General features: G+C 40.0%; 1 protein-coding gene across 3 annotated transcripts in view; it reads right to left on the bottom strand.

The window, feature by feature from the left end:
* Nucleotides 1-18,017, bottom strand: part of MNAT1 (MNAT1 component of CDK activating kinase) — a 123,860-nt gene that overhangs the window by 54,165 nt on the left and 51,678 nt on the right. For all 3 annotated transcript variants that reach the window (XM_065686836.1, XM_065686835.1, XM_065686837.1), the window contains 2 exons: nt 17,689-17,829; nt 12,153-12,278 (listed from right to left, as the gene is read on the bottom strand). In XM_065686836.1, coding sequence (XP_065542908.1) covers nt 12,153-12,278; nt 17,689-17,829 — 267 coding nt within the window. The remainder of the gene's footprint in view (nt 1-12,152; nt 12,279-17,688; nt 17,830-18,017) is intronic.

Raw genomic sequence — 18,017 nt, 5'->3', positions numbered from 1 at the left:
CTCTAAGCCCCAGTGCCAAAGGCTGCCTAATGATGGCGAGGATCAGATGCCTACACTGATGCCTTTTAGATCTGTCAGCAAGCCTACATGGCATAGACCAGCAGCTCTTGTTGACTTGGGCACTGCCTCTGACAGTCTTCCAGAGGATCATGTTTCTGTGATTCTCTTTCTATGCTTTGGAGAAGACAGCAGTGTTCTCTTTGTTTCTGCCTCTCTTTCAAGAGATGAAACAGAATGGACCTCAGACCTAAGAATATATGCTGCTTCCCCCCTGTGCACAGCCTTGAGTTTTAAGTTGTTCTTCCCTCCAACCTACTTACCTTTCTACTGTCATCCAATTCTACATGCATCTCCTTCAGACATCACATCTGTTTCCTGCAGGATCTACCTCACTGTCCCAGAATAATACAAGAATCATTATTCTTACACAAAGCCATCACTTCATTTTCTACTAACCATTGCAAATGCTGCAAGTTCCAGTTTCCTGGCCCCCATCCAGCTAATTTAGATAGATTGTTACACATGTGCTCTCTGTCCTTCCATTTCCTGCCCATACCACTACACACATCTGTCTAAGCGAGTCAGAGCAGGTTTCTTCACAGTCACAATAAACTTCCCGTATTTTATATTATATAGAAAGAGGGCACATAAAATACAACCTATTAACATGCTATTATCCACTTTGCAAGAGGCAGAGGATTTTACTGCTCTGCCACACATTCTGCTGAACTGTAACACATGTCAGAAATTACACCCGAGCCTTGTTACTTCCCCAAAATATGAGTTACCTGTATAGCAGCTACGTTCAGGCAAAGCAGAACAATAAATTAAAATAGCTAATTCTCTGATACACTACATTATCCACATTTTTCTTTTTAAAAAATAAAGAGGAATAAAGATAAGCCAAATTTTCAGAGACCAAGGCATTTCTTCATGAGCATCATTCCTCTTTCATTAGTAGCCAGTGCTGTCAATATTCCTTTCCAGTGACACCTTGCCTGACATGCTAAGTCCAGACTAGGTAGGTATAGGGAAGTTCACCTTCTGATGTCCAATGCCAACTGCCTAAACCAATATCCCTTTCTCCTACCCTCTGCACCTGAACAAACATTCTAGAGGAAAATTACTTCTGAAGTCTCCTTGGTACAGACCACTGTCTCTCTGATCCAAGTATCTTTTGCTGCAAGTACCCTAGCGCAATGAGTGCATCTTGGATAAATACCGAATGTTGAAAGCTAGAGTCAATGTATTTTTACTCCACAAATGTGCTGTTTTAAAGCTCAAAAGCTAACTCCTCTGAGACCCTGTAGCAAACATTCATTTATTTACTGTGTTCACTTAGGCACAAGTTAAGGTCCAGAAAGGTGGCACATGCACACACAGTGCATGGCCTCAGTCAACACACTGAGTGCTTTCCCTTGTAGAGAATTCATATATTAGCAAGGCTGGTGCATATTGTAACACAGATTAACACAAAAAAAGAAGATGACGTGGAAAACCCAAGTCTTACATGTACATCCCTGCCTACAGCCAGCACCCTTCTTAAGCTGTGGAGGGGTCAGATTTGAAACGACACAAGTGTGCCCACACCATTCCCTGCTGCCCTCACAGACCAGACTTCTTACACATTAACCAATCCAAACAGATGAATACAAAAAGACCCAATCCCCCAAATCCTTCTGTCCCAGAGCTCCCCTATTTCCCAATCTCATGCAGGATCCCCTCTGCCCTTCTTCCTAGAAACTCCCATCCCACTCCTGCCTTTCTGCCAAACTGCCCCAAATCTCCCCCATAAGAGTGATGGCCCTGTGCCCCCATGTTCTCTCCAAAGCACCTCACATCCAAGTTCCCACCTCCTCCTCCGTCCATCTCACCTGCTGCCCTGTGCTTCCCCACCCCAAGTTCTTAACCCATGCTCCACCATGACACTGCTGCTGTTGCTACTGACTTGATAACAACATCCCTGCCAAGTTTCTTTCAGGGATTGCCTTCCACTATTGCCAGTCCTCTTGTCCCCCTCTTGGCTCCCCTTGCATGACTTTTTAAGTCTGGCAAGTTTCAGAAAAGCCAGCTGCAGGCTGTGCTTACCCAAAATTTGTCTGCAGGAGGTACTGAGAACAGGTGAGAAAGAAGATACAGGCATATGACTTATCTCCTAGCTATGCTGCAAGGTCAATATACTCTACAACATCAGATAATGGACTCCAGTTCATTGAGAAACGGAATAACCAGGAATAAAACTAGCCTGTGAGGTAAGTCTGCACAAATGTGCCTCATAAGCAAGTCTCTCAAAATCAGAGAGATGGACACAACCCAAGTGACCACTGACTCAGAGGAATCTGTGAAGCCATTAGCCCAGCTCTTTCATTCCAGGTCACCAGCTCTTCCCCAGGTAAACAATAGAGAAGATGAAGGAATGACACAAAACTACTTTGATCAGCAGCAACAGAAGAAAGGATTAGAAGAAAAATGCAATGTTCTCACAACTGCAGAGAAGTGCTAAGAAAAGAGGATGATGGCAGAAAGATAATACATTCTTCTATGCACATATAGAAAATTACTACTTTATTTTGCCTAAATGGCTTCAAATACTTAATTGCCTTTACTACAATTCTTTAAATGTTCTTACTGCTCTCTTTAAAAGAATTTTCTTCTCTAAAGAGTCCTCATCCCAGATGATGAATGCCATTTCACATCTAGCCTGTACAGTGGAGACAGTCTATCAACCATTTGCAGAAGAAATCGATGCTTTTATTGTTAAGTAACAATAAAGGCATCTGAACTATTTTATTTTTTTTTTAAGATCTAAATTCTAAAATATTTAGTTCTGTGAAGTCCTTTTTCCACTGTCATCTTCAAGTACATAAAAAGTTCCTACAAAGGGGCAGAGAACAAGCTGCTTTTGGCACCTACCTAGACATGGAGAAAATTAAACTTACATCAAATGACCTTACCTTTCCTGTCAAGAAAATGTACAGTTACTAAGTTTCCCCTAAAATGTAAAAGCAAGGGCAATAAGTGCTCCCACAGGCTGCCCAGGAGATTTTGACAGGTACCTATCATGTAGTACTACTGACTCTGCTTCGCAGCAGGGGAAAGAGCCCCACGGCCTCTCAAGAACCCCGACCAGCACTATGATTATACAATTCCACAAATACCTACTGCAATCTTGGCACCAAGGCTGTTCTCATTTCATTAATTTTTCTTCCCTGACTTAAATTTCCACCCTTACAGAGGAACTCTGTCTGCTCTTAATTTTTTTTATCATCTCTATCAAGACATAATGAGACTGCTTATACTCGCACTTATAGACAAGCTATTTATTTCTGTTTCACCCCAGCGTTACTTTCTGGTATGTTTACTTTTAAGCAGTGCATCAAGCAACACTATTTAATAACTTTTTGAACTAAAAATGTGGTTCAATAACTTTGTGCTCCTCATTTAGCACAAATTCTAATATTTATGGTGTTTGCAACTCTCAGCCAAGGTATAGCATCAAAAGACCATATATGCACTAAATTGTATCTTGTTAAGAAGTACAGCAGCACTGAAAAAAGTTACACTGGAACAATCTATAAATGTGTTTACATTATATGAATGATTTGCTGTTCCTTCACAAGGCATGTAGGAAGTCAGCACTTCTCAAATGTGTAAAGTATTTCCATGTGCTTAAGGCATGATCTTTCCAAAACAAACAGTGATTGAGAAATTTTTTATTATTCTTTATTTCCCTGCCAGCTGTTTCTTTGGACTCTCCTCTCAGCCACCTTCTTTCTTTCAGTCAGATCTCTCCTTATTGCTCACAGTAACACCTACTCAAGCAACGGCATATTCAGAGCTAGAAGGCTCAGAAACAGGAAGATCTCAGGCTGACCTAAATGGCATTTTCCCTAGATCACTTTACAACATGTCTTTGTGTTATCATAGCTAGTGGCAAGTCTGGCTGGTTTTTAGGATTGAATTTGTGCATCCTTATAGTAGGACCTAAAACCCAGCTCCTGTTCCAGTGCCTGCTCCCATGCAGATGGGGAGCAGACAACAGTCTAGCTGAGCTCAGCTAGCAGCGTCCTCCCTGTAAGCCTCATCCTAAGCAGCATCTTTTCAGGGGACCGAAACAACAGACTGCATGACACACAGATATGCTTCTGAAATTTTGTGGTAAAGACCCAGGCAAGCTCTTGAGCAACTCCATAAATCAAACAGGAGATTAAAAAAAAAAAAAAAAAACAAAACACCAACAACAGCAACAAAAAAAGAAAATAACCATAAAACCCCAAATGCCCAGGTCCATTCCAAAATGTAACAGCGGAAGCATAGATCTGCTCCACTGCTACAGCCACTTCACTGGCAAGTACATTGGTCTTGCTGTTCACTCCCATACAATTAACAGTGTTGGCACTAATTCATTTACTGAATTCCAGTCATTACAGCTGTGCAAACTTATGCGCCTAATTTGTATTTATACTCATACGTGTATATAAACGTCTGCTGCTTTAGCTATGTAAAGGAGCCTTAAAGCAAATGAACAAGTATTTATTCTAACAGAGCAGTATGAAAGAGCCTAACCGTAAAACAGAACTGAGTCAAGCAGTTTTGATTATGTCTGTCCACTAAGCAACTTAATTTTGAGTATGGCATCTTTCCTCTGGCATTCCAAACAGAAATCCTGCAAAGAGATACAGGGAGACATAATACTGCATTTGCAAAATCCAGTCTCCTTTTCCAAGGTCAGCACTGTGTAAATGAGGGGAGAGGAAATAACAAATACTGTAAAATTTACTTTGCCTTCCACCCCGAGGAAAAAAAAAAAAAAACAAACCAAAAAACCCACCAGAAAACAAATATTTCTTACCTACATTAGGAAAAAAAAATAAAAAATAAATCATTAAGTCAACACAATGTGCTTCATGTTTATGCAGTTTGATATAATAGTAATTACTGAGTAAGGCCAGAACCCAATTAAATGTTTGGGACTTCAGTCTGTGGGCTGGAGTGCACAGGAAGCGTTCTGGTGATACATCACTCAAACAAAGTTTGTCTGGCATACACTTCAAAACCAGAGTTCAAAAACTTTAAGCACAGTCTGCATGTATGTGCTTGACTCTTAACAAAACATCTTTATTTAAATAGTTGGCCAGAGATTTAGTATGACAAATATATTCACTACTGCTAATCACTCTCCATCATGCTACTCAGAAGTTGCAAGAATACTGTATATATAATCCTATGAGATTTAAGTAAACTCTATGTTAATCATAGGACTCTGGATCATAGTTTAAATCCAGCATGTTAGCCCTAATGCAAATGCTATCATTCAGCATTTTTGCTGTCCCTCAATTCATATACGTGAATTCAATATACCTTTATTGTCAGAGATGCTGGAGATCCAGAAGCCACCATTTCTCTTCCCTGTTTTCTTTTCAGAAACAGGTATCCTTCTCAGCAGATCAAGGCAATGCTTATTGTTAAAACAAGATATTGTTATCAATGACAAAACTTCAAAGCTAAAGCAACATGCAATATTCTCACTAGGAATCAAGAGAAGGTGCTTAGCAGCTGCAAAGTCCCACTGGCAGAGGCAGTGTTAGAAGGCTACATGCACCTGCTTTCAAATATGCACCCCTGTGAATCTCCACTCCAGGAAAGCTGCTTGGCAAGAATGCTGGTCCTCTGAGCATCCTCATCCAGAGCCCTGCTGAAAAGCACAAGGACTTCCCTCTCACCAGCACATGTAGGTTTCCTCTGCAACAGACTCTACTTCACGGGACTGACACCCAGCCCCCAGTGCCTGAGCACTGAGCCGTCGCACGCACAGGCACCAAGGCTGCAGGGCCGTGCAGCAGCCTTGCAGTGTGGATTCCACCAGACTCCTGCTGGAGGTCTAGATAATGCTCATCACCACTGAAACTTCACCTTTACATACACCCTTTCTAAAACAAATACATCTATTCCAACAGGATCTATATCCCTAAACACACTACTTCCTCTTGAAAATAAGTGGTGTGATTTTGCTGTGATTCTAAACTATTAAGTGTTGTGAAAAGGGAAATACATTCCACTCATCTGAAAAAAGAAATGTGCAAGAGAAATGTGTCGTATGAACCAAATAAAGATTAAAAACAAAACACCAATTAAACTCAGACTGGCATACCTCTCAAAGAAATCAATTCCATCTGAAGTGTTTCAGATAGACCAGCTGAGCTAACAGCCAAGGAAGGAAATAGGCTTGACTTTTATTTCTTTGTTTACTTATTAACTTTAGGCAAGTACTAAAAGCACTTAAAAAAAACCCAACACAACAACACAACCCAAACAAAAAAAAAAAAAACCAACCCAAAACAAATAAAAAGCCACACACACCAAAACCAACAAACCAACACAGAATCACAGAATCACAGAATCCCAAGGGTTGGAAGGGACCTAAAAAGATCATCTAGTCCAACCAACCCAACCAGAGCAGTAAGAACTGGCAAAGCAAGGCTGCAAGGCTGAAACAGTTTCTTCACATGCAGAAAGGGTGGCAAAACACTCTCAGGAGCTGCAGAATAGTTACACGCTAAACCACAGTGTGATATACACTTCACTTACCTCAGGGTACCTGGCATATGTCTAAGCAACTCTGGAGGAGCACAACTGATTAAAAACGTATTTTGACAGACTATTTTGCATTTGGAACAGGATTTTGGATAATTGCTCCGCAAGCTATAAAAGAAACAGACTGAAAAACAGGAGCAGCCGCTGAGCAGTTGTTTGCACAGGAAGCAATATTGCAGGAAAAGGCAGTAATGAAGAACAGTTAATTTGACCTGAGCTGATGAGGTCAGTGTTTTAAAAGAAATAGCTCCACATAACATAAGAACATTATTTCCCATTAGAATAATACTGCAAGTGTAACACTGCACGAAATCTATTCCCTAACACTTGTTGTGCTCAGCTTAGTGGCAGTGGGCATTCCTGAAGTGTCGTAGACATCCTGTGTCTGACACAGATCCATTCCTCTGAAATATTGATTCGACTGCTCCCTCCTGCAAGCTTCAACTGCTTCAGACTGCACACTGCTCTCCCCAGCATTCACTCACTAATAGCCTGAAAGCTACAATAACTGGAATAAAATCTGGGTAATATTCAGACACACAGAAAGTTAAATGTAAACACCACTGCTGTGATCTGGACAGGGAAGTAGAAGCTGAAGCAGATATTTCACTCTTAATTTGCTGCCATTCAGGGGTCCTGTTGACAGGAGATGGAGCCTGGCTCAGCGGAAGAGACACAAGGTTAGGAATTTAGTAGGGCTGGATCCTATTCCTCCTTCCGCTGCTGCTCTACTGTCTAATCCTGGGCAAGTACATCCCCTCCGGGCATCTGGTTCCCCTCCCTCCCTGACACATCTATTTAAACCGCAAATTCAGACGGGTGGCAACCATCTTGGTAATGACGAAGCATGTACAACACAAAGCACTAGTATTTCTATTAATACTCCCACTACTACTAATTAAGGAAACAAAAAATACGACAGAAATTGAGCAGTGATGCATTATATTAGTTTAGAGGTATTTGGGTATAAAATGTGAAAGGCAAGCTCTCTCAAGTGGTGGCAGCCAGAGGACACCTATGCTGTTTTCCTGCATATTCAGACAATCCAATTAGACATAATTAAGTTTTTAACTACATGAAATTACTTCAAGAATACCGTCGCTAGAGGCCAAGACTCCTGGGAGGCTGGGGGAAGGAGCAAGAAACATAAAACTGGAAGGAACAGGAAAGGGACAGGGCATATAGCTTGAAACATGCTGAAGAGAGCATGCAGCTCAGCCCAGCTAAAGCGTTCATGTTTTTTACAAACATGTAAATAGCTGGGCCACAGTCTCAAAGGTTTGCATGTTCCCAGTTCAATGAATTAAAGTTAAATACATCAACGCTAAGTTTTTCTTAACCGCAATGGTGATGTAAAGTGCAGATCTACAAGCAGCAAAAGGCTCCAACAGTCTTGTAAATACCAGAAACATTAAAAACCCTAAATTACTGCAATGAAATTAATTACTGTTACATTTGCAAACTGCCATTCGTTTGCAATGCATGTGAGCACCTCGTTTAGACATTAAAATTACCTTCACATTAAGGCCACCTCACAATCTGAAATGGTCACTCCATTCACAAAGAAACAGAAGAGTTCTATTGTCAGACCTTAGATTTGGTTTGTACACCCTGATAACCCCTAGAAATATGAGAAATATCATGCATCTCCAACAAGGTTTGCTCTTTTTGATAGCTACTAAAATCTAAGGTACAAGCTTTGACAGAAAATAGTATTTTTAGCCCTACTGCAACAACTGTTAGCACAACCGCAGCAACTATTGCTTTGCTGCAGTTTCCTTTGTAGCTTTACACTGATTTGAGATTAGCTTTCGTAATTGTTTTAAACATTCAGATATGCTCAAAGCATAGTTCTCATTAAGATGAGCACAATAAACAGAAAACTCTGAAACACTTTCTCACCCCACTTACAGAGGCAAATCAAATTGATTAGGAAGGCATGCTTTGTGCACAAAAGTTACAACTTACTGAAATAGAATTCACAAGTTAATAAGCAAACTGTGAAGAAAAAACAGCTTCCACTTGAAAGGAAAAACAAACAAACAAAAAAACCAAAACAAAGGGAAAAGTGAAGGACACCCTATTCCCATGAGCTAATTGTCCGTCTTGTGCTATAGGGGATGCTCTTGCTTAGCTTACAAGTGAAAGACACTGCCTCCTTGCCATGCAAGCATAGGAACTACACAACGCTAATATGACACCTTAAATGAGCAAACTTCCTTGAGCATTCCCCAGGAGACTAGAATGGGCATGCCTCAGCTCAGAAACCGAGAAGCATGTCCGATTATCAGTCAGGCTGAAGAACATCTTTGACCAAAACCATTCCAAGAAAAACACTCATGTTCAGGCTGAGAAAAAAAAACCCATGGATTGCCACAACTGGCATATTTTTATAGCCTTTGTGTAAACACAAGCTTTGGGTTAGCCAGCATCTCAGCTGGCTCTATCTGGATTCCTTTCTTTTGAAACAAAATTAAGGAAAATACTTGTCAGAAAAGGTCAGTGGCCAAACTATTAGGAAAAAATAAAAGTACAGAGGAAAAACACACATAGTGATTCATTAAACGTGCGCTGTCAAAACTGTAACCGTGAGCACAAAGCAGACTTTTCACAGGAACTATAGTTAATTTGCAGAACTCAAGCCAAACTGAGCATTAATTAGAACTGTATTTTTAAAGAGGTTCTTGGTACTCCCCACGGCTTAGAGAGGAACAAAGCTAAAGCAACTATAGAGCGTTGTTTCCTTGAAGGGCAGTGCAGCAACAGCTCTACACATTTCAAGTGTACACCTATACAAAAGAAATGGACTGAGCATCTCAAGATTTTAGAAAAAACACTCAACCCAGAAAATAAGCATGTCATAAGGTGCGCAGGTGGGAACTCACTTTACACTGTCACTGGAATACACTGCCAGGGATCATCAACCACAGCAAATCACATACAGTAAGCAGTACTGCTTTTTGCAAAACAAACTCTTCTGAGTCAAACAATCTGCATTTGACTACAGTAACTTTCCAAGGAACATCCCAGTCCTAAACCTGAAAACATCAACCAGAGATTTCACTGAATTCCACAGTCAATTTGGACAGCATGGCCAATTAATCAGTGGAGCAACAGTCAATTTGGACAGCACGGCCAATTAACCAGTGGAACATTGTGAACTTTAGGTCTTATTTGTTCCTTCAGTATCCTTGATCCTATGTGTTTAGTTAAGGTTACTGATTTCTTGCTACAGTTACTGTTGCACTGTAATTGCAATTGATTTTATGTTCTGTGTTAAGGAGGTACTTGCTGAAACTGAGTCATATCATACTGTAAATTCAGTCAATCATTCTATGATTCTATGATCTTTCTCTTAAACAGGAGGGAGAACACAGTACAAAGCGTATCTTTCTGCCTTTGAATAGACTTTTGTAGCTCTTCTTCACATTGTGATATTTGTATTCAAAAATGCAGTCAGCAGAACTCTCTAGTCCATCAGTCTTCCCAATACTGCATCCAAAAGGAAAAGTCCTTTCCTATTTTACTGCTGCACTATTCACATACCCAAGGCCCCAGCATACACATGCTGTGGCTAAGGATCGAACTGGTTAAATTGCTTAGCTAAACTTCCAAATCTTCTTCACAGAGCCTGTTATTTACTCTTCTATTTATAATTTTGCATTTAGCCATATTAAAACACATTTCATTCAAATTAGGCCAGCTTGTCAAAGCAGCCCTGTAAACTGCCAGCTTACATGTCATCCACAGAAATTCCGCATCTGCTTCAACACACTGAACTGCATCCTAGCAGAACACCCACAGAAATACTCCCATGCTGTGGTAACAAACAACTACTTCAGAAATTACAAGTCAGCCACTTAATTTGTTTATTTTGCAGAATATCAATATTGTTATTACTGTGTAATGTAATTTCTATGTAATTCTAAAAAACAATGTCATGTAATAACTAAATCAAGCACCCTATGAAGAAAATATGGAAATGTTCATCTTTCTCAAAACCTGTGATTTTATCAGTGTAAAGTCTGTTTTGCTTGATGTAATGCATTTTCCATCAACAGTAATAACGAACATCAAACATTCCTACACTTAACTTTATTATTAACTGTACTTTATTAAAAACAACTTTATTAAAAATAACTTTATTATTAACTTTTTTATTATTATTTTTTGTTCTTTTTTAATCTAGGACTGAGGTCAGTCAGGGTGGGGTGTTTTTGTTAGTCTGGGACTTTAATTTAGGCATCTACTCACACTTTCTGAACGCTGATAAAGTAACAATCAGTTACCTGGAATATCCCCTATTATTCCAAACATTAAGAATTAAATGTTACGATCTAGAAATCTCCTAATCCAAGTCTTTCACCATTCCTGGATGAAGTTTATTTTGGGCTACAGACCTGAAATTACCATTAACATATACTGCATTTAACGTCCATTTACAGATGCATTAGAAAGTACTTCCATTTTCCTCATCATGTAGTATATGCTAATCTTCTTCTTCCCAGAAGAAAGGCCAACAGCTTTAAGAAATTCTGACAATATATTTAAACAGCAAGAAAAAGTACAGGCATTCAGTTAGAATTGTTTTAAACAGAACAACAAACCTTTCTGCCCACTAGCTTTTCTACATGAACAGAAAATCCCCCAGACTCTCACATTTTAAAAGCAAAAGGAAGAAGATACAGTTTATACTACAGGAAAACAAGAAAATAATCTGCACAACTTTGCAAAACCTGGAACTACTTGGGGTGGTAGAGGAGGGAATGGAGGGAAAGCTGCAAGCACTTCTACATTGTGAACTCTTTTGCAGATAATGAACCCAGCACAGACATCCCTGACAAAATTAATTGATTAACTGATGAAAGGCTAATTTGATGCAAGGGCTTTTGCTTTGCTGACTTTTTGGTTTGTTGAGGAAGGTGAATATTGTTGGTTATTTTCAAGACATCATTTACCATTACAATTCTAGAATACAAAGTCTAAAAAAACACAGATTTAAAACAAAACAGCAAACTGGTAAAGTGCAAAAGAGACCAGTAATTCACACTCACATCCCCCATTACCCCCAAACTTTACATTTCCACAGCCAGGCTGATGTGTACTTGTACCATGTCATGATAAAGAACAGGAATGCTGACAGATCTTTAGCTGCCACCCCAGAACTAACAGATACTTGTTGATTCCTGGAATCTAGTAACAAGGAAAATAGCATCTTTAACTATTTGGCATCATTTTTTAAGTTGCCTGTCTCATACACACAGATTACACCAGTGCTTAAAGTAAATCTGAATAAAGTGCAAACTTTTAGCTTGCAGGGATAGAGATAAAGCTTGCTTTTTGGTAACTATGCAATGAAAAGGTTTCATACATTCTAACTAGCAGAATGATTTTTCAATTAATTCATAATTACATATTTAATTGGAAGAGTCCATTTCATATAATATGCAACTTAGGTTTAAGGAACCTCTAAATTTCATATAAGGAAATCCTCAGTCTTTTGAAAAGCATTTAAATAAATAAATAAATAAACAAACAAACAAACAAACAAGACTTACCATTTTGATCCCAGTGGAAAACGTGACTGGTCTGACCTGGCTGGGTTTTTCCACTTGCATTTCTAGCTGAGTAGATCTGTCCTTATGCTGAGCTAAAAGCAATGATGCAGGAAGACTGGACTTCTCCTGTAAACATGAGGAACAAATTTCAAATGCTAAACCCAAAAACAGTTAATTAACACTGCATATTTTTCAAAACTGCAAGCTGTGCCTGAAAGGCCATCACCAGCAGAGCAGCATAATGCAAAGTATCCTCTCTATGAGTAACAGTTTAAAGAAAACAATCATTTTCAGTAATAAGAAAAAGCTGCAGCAACCCCATAAATCAGTGTAACCTGCAAACAACCATTTTTATAGAATCCACATTAAAGACAATATAACAGGCTCCTTATTCCAACTGGCCAATGTAACTATATTTATTAAAATAAAATTTAAAAAATTAGAACTTAATCAGAGAAGTCATAATACCAAGTATTATAACTTGGATCAGATGTTTATCTAAGACACATTCTTTATACCGATGAACTCAGACCAGTTTGAAATTGTTTCCCATTAGATTTCACCTGAGGCCGTTTGGAAATGATCCTTGCTCTGCTTTGCACAATGGCACTATTGTAAGTGCAACCAACAGCATATTTATTTTCTCCTTCACCAACTTATTTTTTAGGGAAGCCAGCCAATTTTAAAATATACATATATATATAAAAAGTAGTAAAATGAATAGTTAAGCAAGTGAACTACTTAAGCTCTCAGAACAGACTGATTATTAACATACATATATGCATGCAACTGCGTTCTTGAAAGAATCAGAAAAGTATCTGCCAAATAATTTTCTAATGAATTAACACAATTATCCACACACACCCTGACAGTCTTGAGACTTCCTAGCTAGAATAACCCTAGAGTTGAGAGCAGGGAAGAAGTTCAGATGGATTCTTCCTGGACTGCTCTAGAGCAGTACTTTATTCCTAAGGCCTCAAATGTCACATAGACTTCTGTTTCATGGAACCCCAAGCTAACATTAAACTATGCACCATATTTGTTTCTCATAAAACAAAACAAGCTTTAATAAACTGGGCTGTGATTTTCATTTACTCATTCCAGGGTAAGAAGCTGGAAGTTTTTAATGCTGCAGGTTGCCTTGGTGTTGATGGTAGCCTACAGAAATCTTAAGTGATCATGGAAAACGGTCATGTTGCACACTGACTTTTCACATAACTCTCCAGCCCTCTTTTCCTCTCAAATTTTTCTGACATTCCCTTTGTCTTATGGCTAGATTGCAAGTGCTTAAAGCAAAAAAATCTCACACAACAAGATCTGGTCCAGAGTCACAAATACAACAACTAAGGCACAGGATCCTACTAACATTTCTGTGATTAACTGGGAGATGAAGAAGGAAGAGGTTAAAAGCCTAAACTGTAGTAATGAGACATCTAATTTTCTTATAACTGAAGAAAACTCAGACCACAAATGCACTAGTTTACAGTCTGCAGCCTCAAAGTGTTGTATATGTCTAATCACCATGCAGAAGCATGTGCTGCTGGCTGTCACCAGAGTTTAAGGATGTTGGACTCTTTTAATCATCAGTTTTAATATCCTGGGGGAGAACTGAAGAGTGGAAAGCCTTCTCTGGTTCATTCTGCCTTCTCATATTCCTTAAATGTTCACCACACTTCCAGTACAATAACTAAAGGAAATTTTCTACCAACTAAAGAGTTCACACAATGACCAGTAACCAGATTACACAACTGTGGGAAACCTGCACCATGCCAGCAAGCCACAACATCCGTCATTGTTTGTCCTTTCAAATACACAGATAACCCTTCTGTTAACTATTAACACACATGAAAGGTCCAATCCTTTAAGAATTTATCCAAACTAGCAATTCTTTGTATGGGAAAGCTAACAGTATGAACAAAGCTAGTCATATGTGAAAAAATTCTTGAAGATTTCTCTCAAAACTTCTGAGGTTCTGGTAAAAGTAGAGACACTTTATATCTTTAAAGCACCCTGCTTATCACTTGACTCCAAGCTATACCCCAGCCCAAGAAAAAACTGACTCTTTGCCATGAGCATCAATGCCATTTCGTTGGTGCCTGGGAAGTAAGGGCTCTTGAAGAGGAGAGTGCAAGGCCCATAACACAGAAGACATCTAAGAGCAAATCTGTAATCCTCTGTACACAGGTGAGAGAGTTTATACAGTAAATACAGGAAGTGCTTTAATATTTTGCTCAGCCCTGATTAACCAAGTGGAAGGTTAAAAAAAACACAACCACCCAAAACAAAACACACACACAACTCTCCCAATAATATGTAAAACTGCATTTGAGACTACAAGTCTAAATTATAACAAGATTTGCTTTTAAAGTGAAAGGGTTTATTGTAAAAGAAGTCACTTATAGTGAAGGTAGTATAAAATCTGCCTAATTTATTACTGGGAGACAAACTAACTAACAGCCTAGGCAAAGCACCTGATTGCTCTTCCAGTAGCCTGCAGAGCCCAAGCCATCAGCAATGCCTTGCTCAGGCCTCCAGCAAGTGACACTGGCCTCTCCCTCCCTGCTCTGCACTGAGGACAGGCTCATGAAGCCTTGGCCCAAGGTCCACCATTTCTGCAACAGCCACTGCACTCCACAGGCTGGCCAAGAACCAGAGCCCACTGCACAGCATTTTAAATACCAAACATTTCTGTGCCCCTTTACCTGCCTCTGGACTACCTAAATTGTAAGATTTTTGAAGATAGAATGATATTGTCAGACACTTTTATAAAATACTAAGACCTTTACATAATATGATAATACTATAAATAACACATATGAGAAACGGTGAATGTCCTCACCCATTAGGATTTAATCACTGGAACTGAAATTCTCTTCCTGGAAAACGCATTCAACCTTCTCACTCACAACACTGAGGTCAAGGTAGTCAATGCACTCCCTGACAAACAGTGCAACCCCACCACCTGTTTTTCCTTGCCTATCCCTTCTGAAGAGCCTGTAACCATCCACTGCAGTACTCCAATCTTACAAATCATTCCACCACATTTCTGTGATGGCGATTATGTCATGAATTCCCTGCTGCACTATGGCTTCCAGCTCCTCCTGTTTGTTGCTGCAGGCATTGTCATAGATGCACTTAAGTTGCCCTGTGGATCTGGCCTCCAACACTGACATTCTACCCCAGCTCATTTCTAGTAAGATGTGAGAATCTTCTGGTGAAGACCTTCACCCTACCCAGGGAGGCAGCAGATTCCTCTGTGAGTCTGGTCAAGTCTACTTATCAGGCCCTCCATTCCCCTTAGCATGGAGTCACCAAACACAACCACTCTTTTTTTTTCCTACTAGAGTTGGCCGTGATATGATGCATTCTCTGACTCTTCTGTGGTGACTCTTCTAACCTGGATAATCACCTACCTACTTCATCATCTTCCTCACTTTCCTGATTCACAGGAAAGTAGCAGGGCCTTGAATCTTGTAGAGGGGTACTTGGGAAAGTGACATAAAGCTGGAGGGTAATATGCCATCTACTCTGAGGAGTAACCTGCTTCCAACTGCAAAAGTAGGGGATCCTTAATTTCTTTAGTGTGGCTGGGTTGCTCCTCTCAGGGATGGTAGAGTACAGCTCCACCAATCTCCTCCTCAGATTCCTTTATGCTCCTTAGCCATTCCACCTCTTCCTGTAGCTCTGACACCATGCAGAGCGAATCACCAACCTGGTCACACCTTGCACAGCTACCATCCAACATCACTGACAGGCTCTGGCCCTCACTACAGCCAGACACCTGGATGGCTACATGGTTTTGGAATCATAGAATAGAATCACAGAATAGTTAGGGTTGGAAAGGATCTTAAGATCATCTAGTTTCTAGTTTCAACCCCCCTGCCACAGGCAGGGACACCTCACACTAAACCATCTCACCCAAGGCTCTGTCCAGCCTGGCCTTGAACACTGCCAGGGATGGAGCATCCTCAACTTCCCTGGGCAACCCATTCCAGTGCTTTACAACCCTTATACAGTAAAGAACTTCTTCCTCATATCCAATCTAAACTTCCCCTGTTTAAGTTTAAACCCATTAAGCCTTGTCCTATTGCTACAGTCCCTAATGAACAGTCCATCCCCAGCATAATTATAGGCTCCCCTTCAGATACTGGAAGGCTGCTGTGAGGTCTCCACGCAGCCTTCTCTTCTCCAGGCTGAACAGCCCCAACTTTCTCAGCCTATCTTCATACGAGAGGTGCTCCAGTCCCTGATCATCCTCGTGGCCCTCCTCTGGACTTGTTCCAGCAGTTCCATGTCCTTTTTATGTTGAGGACACCAGAACTGCATACAATACTCCAGGTGAGGTCTTACAAGAGCAGCTCCTTTCAGCAAAACCAGTGACAGGTTGCCAGAACTCTTGATTTAGAAAAAGGCAGCTCTTCAGGAGGCTCTGAAACACCTGAATTGCAGATTGATGCTCTCTCTTCATGTCAGTGCTTCCTGCACTGGTTCAAAGGTGAACTCTACTTTTCCAGGAAAAGTAGAAAAGCATCTGTATCTTGAATAAGAACTGAGAACACAAAACAGGAATTAACACTATATAAATATGAGATAAACTGAAATATGAAAAATTCTGGCTTAAATCTGCCAACCAGCTTTAAACCACAATGACATGGCTGCACACATGTACCAACTTAGTATCTCCCCTAGCGCCCTCACAAACTGCATGACCAGCCATGCACTAAAGCAGAAGCAATTGTCATCAGCTGAAGGCAAACAAAGCAGGCAGTTCCATGGCCTCAGACATGACAGAACCTCACACCTCAGCTATCAGGTTCAATATGGAGTAGTCACCATATCAGCTATGCTAATGCAAGTCATCCTTGACCACAGCCAAAGTCTATGACTTTCATATTATCAATGAATTAAATTGAAATCTAGACTTTTATACCAGCTTTTCTTCTGATATGCAGTCAAATGTCAACTAATACACAAACTGCTAGAGTGGCTGGACACACAAAAGCCGTTTCTGAAATACACCTGTACAAGTGAATTTGCAACAGAAAAAGAGGTTTCAGTGGAACTCACTTGGAAAAAGAAAAACAAAACAAAAAAACCCAAACAAACAAACAAACAAAATCACCCACAAAAATCAAAACATGTAGAAGCAGGAAAATAGCCTTCTTCAAATGCCAAAAAAAGTCTTAATTTTTCTTTGCTAGAACATTATCCAGGATAAATTTTGAGTTGGAACAGCCAAGAAGTTTTCCTAGAATTAATTTCTAACCAGAACTGGACATTCTGGACAATGAGCCCAACTAAGTCTATGAATCCCAGAAGCACTCTTCCTCTAGTCCTTAGCTTAGCAAAACCAGAATTGTTTGCTATATTGAAATGAATAATAAGTGAGAGAAAAGTAGCACAAAACATGCAAGACAGGTAAGCAAAGAAGCAGGTGTGTTAAAACCACGGACTTAACCATAGTAGAGATTAATGTCAATGTAACTGCTATTTGCTCTGTTACTGAGCATTTAAAGCCTCTGGTTTTGTTACTCACCAGATCATCCAAGAGTGCCTGCTTATTCTTCCTTTTTAGGATCTGCTGTATTTGTTCTTCTTTCTGTATGAGCAGTCGCCTTTGTTCACTTTCCTGTCGCTCTGCCTCTAACGCTTCTTCCAACTCTTCCTGCTCCCGCATCTGAAACATAAATTAGATGACTGTGGATGATAATCCCACCTCCTCTTACTGTCCAATGCAAAGTTACCCTTGCTGCTCTCTGCAGTTGGATGTAATCATCTGTGTCTTGGTTCTTTATGTAATAGGATGAAAATGGGTCACATTGTGATACATTCACTCTAGAACAAACCCCTTTCTGCTTGCACACA

This window comes from Lathamus discolor, chromosome 6 (genome assembly GCF_037157495.1).
Source record: "Lathamus discolor isolate bLatDis1 chromosome 6, bLatDis1.hap1, whole genome shotgun sequence".
Lineage (NCBI taxonomy): Eukaryota > Metazoa > Chordata > Aves > Psittaciformes > Psittacidae > Lathamus > Lathamus discolor.
The sequence above is the reverse complement of the archived record's forward strand: the minus strand, read 5'-3'. Positions and strand labels throughout refer to the sequence as shown.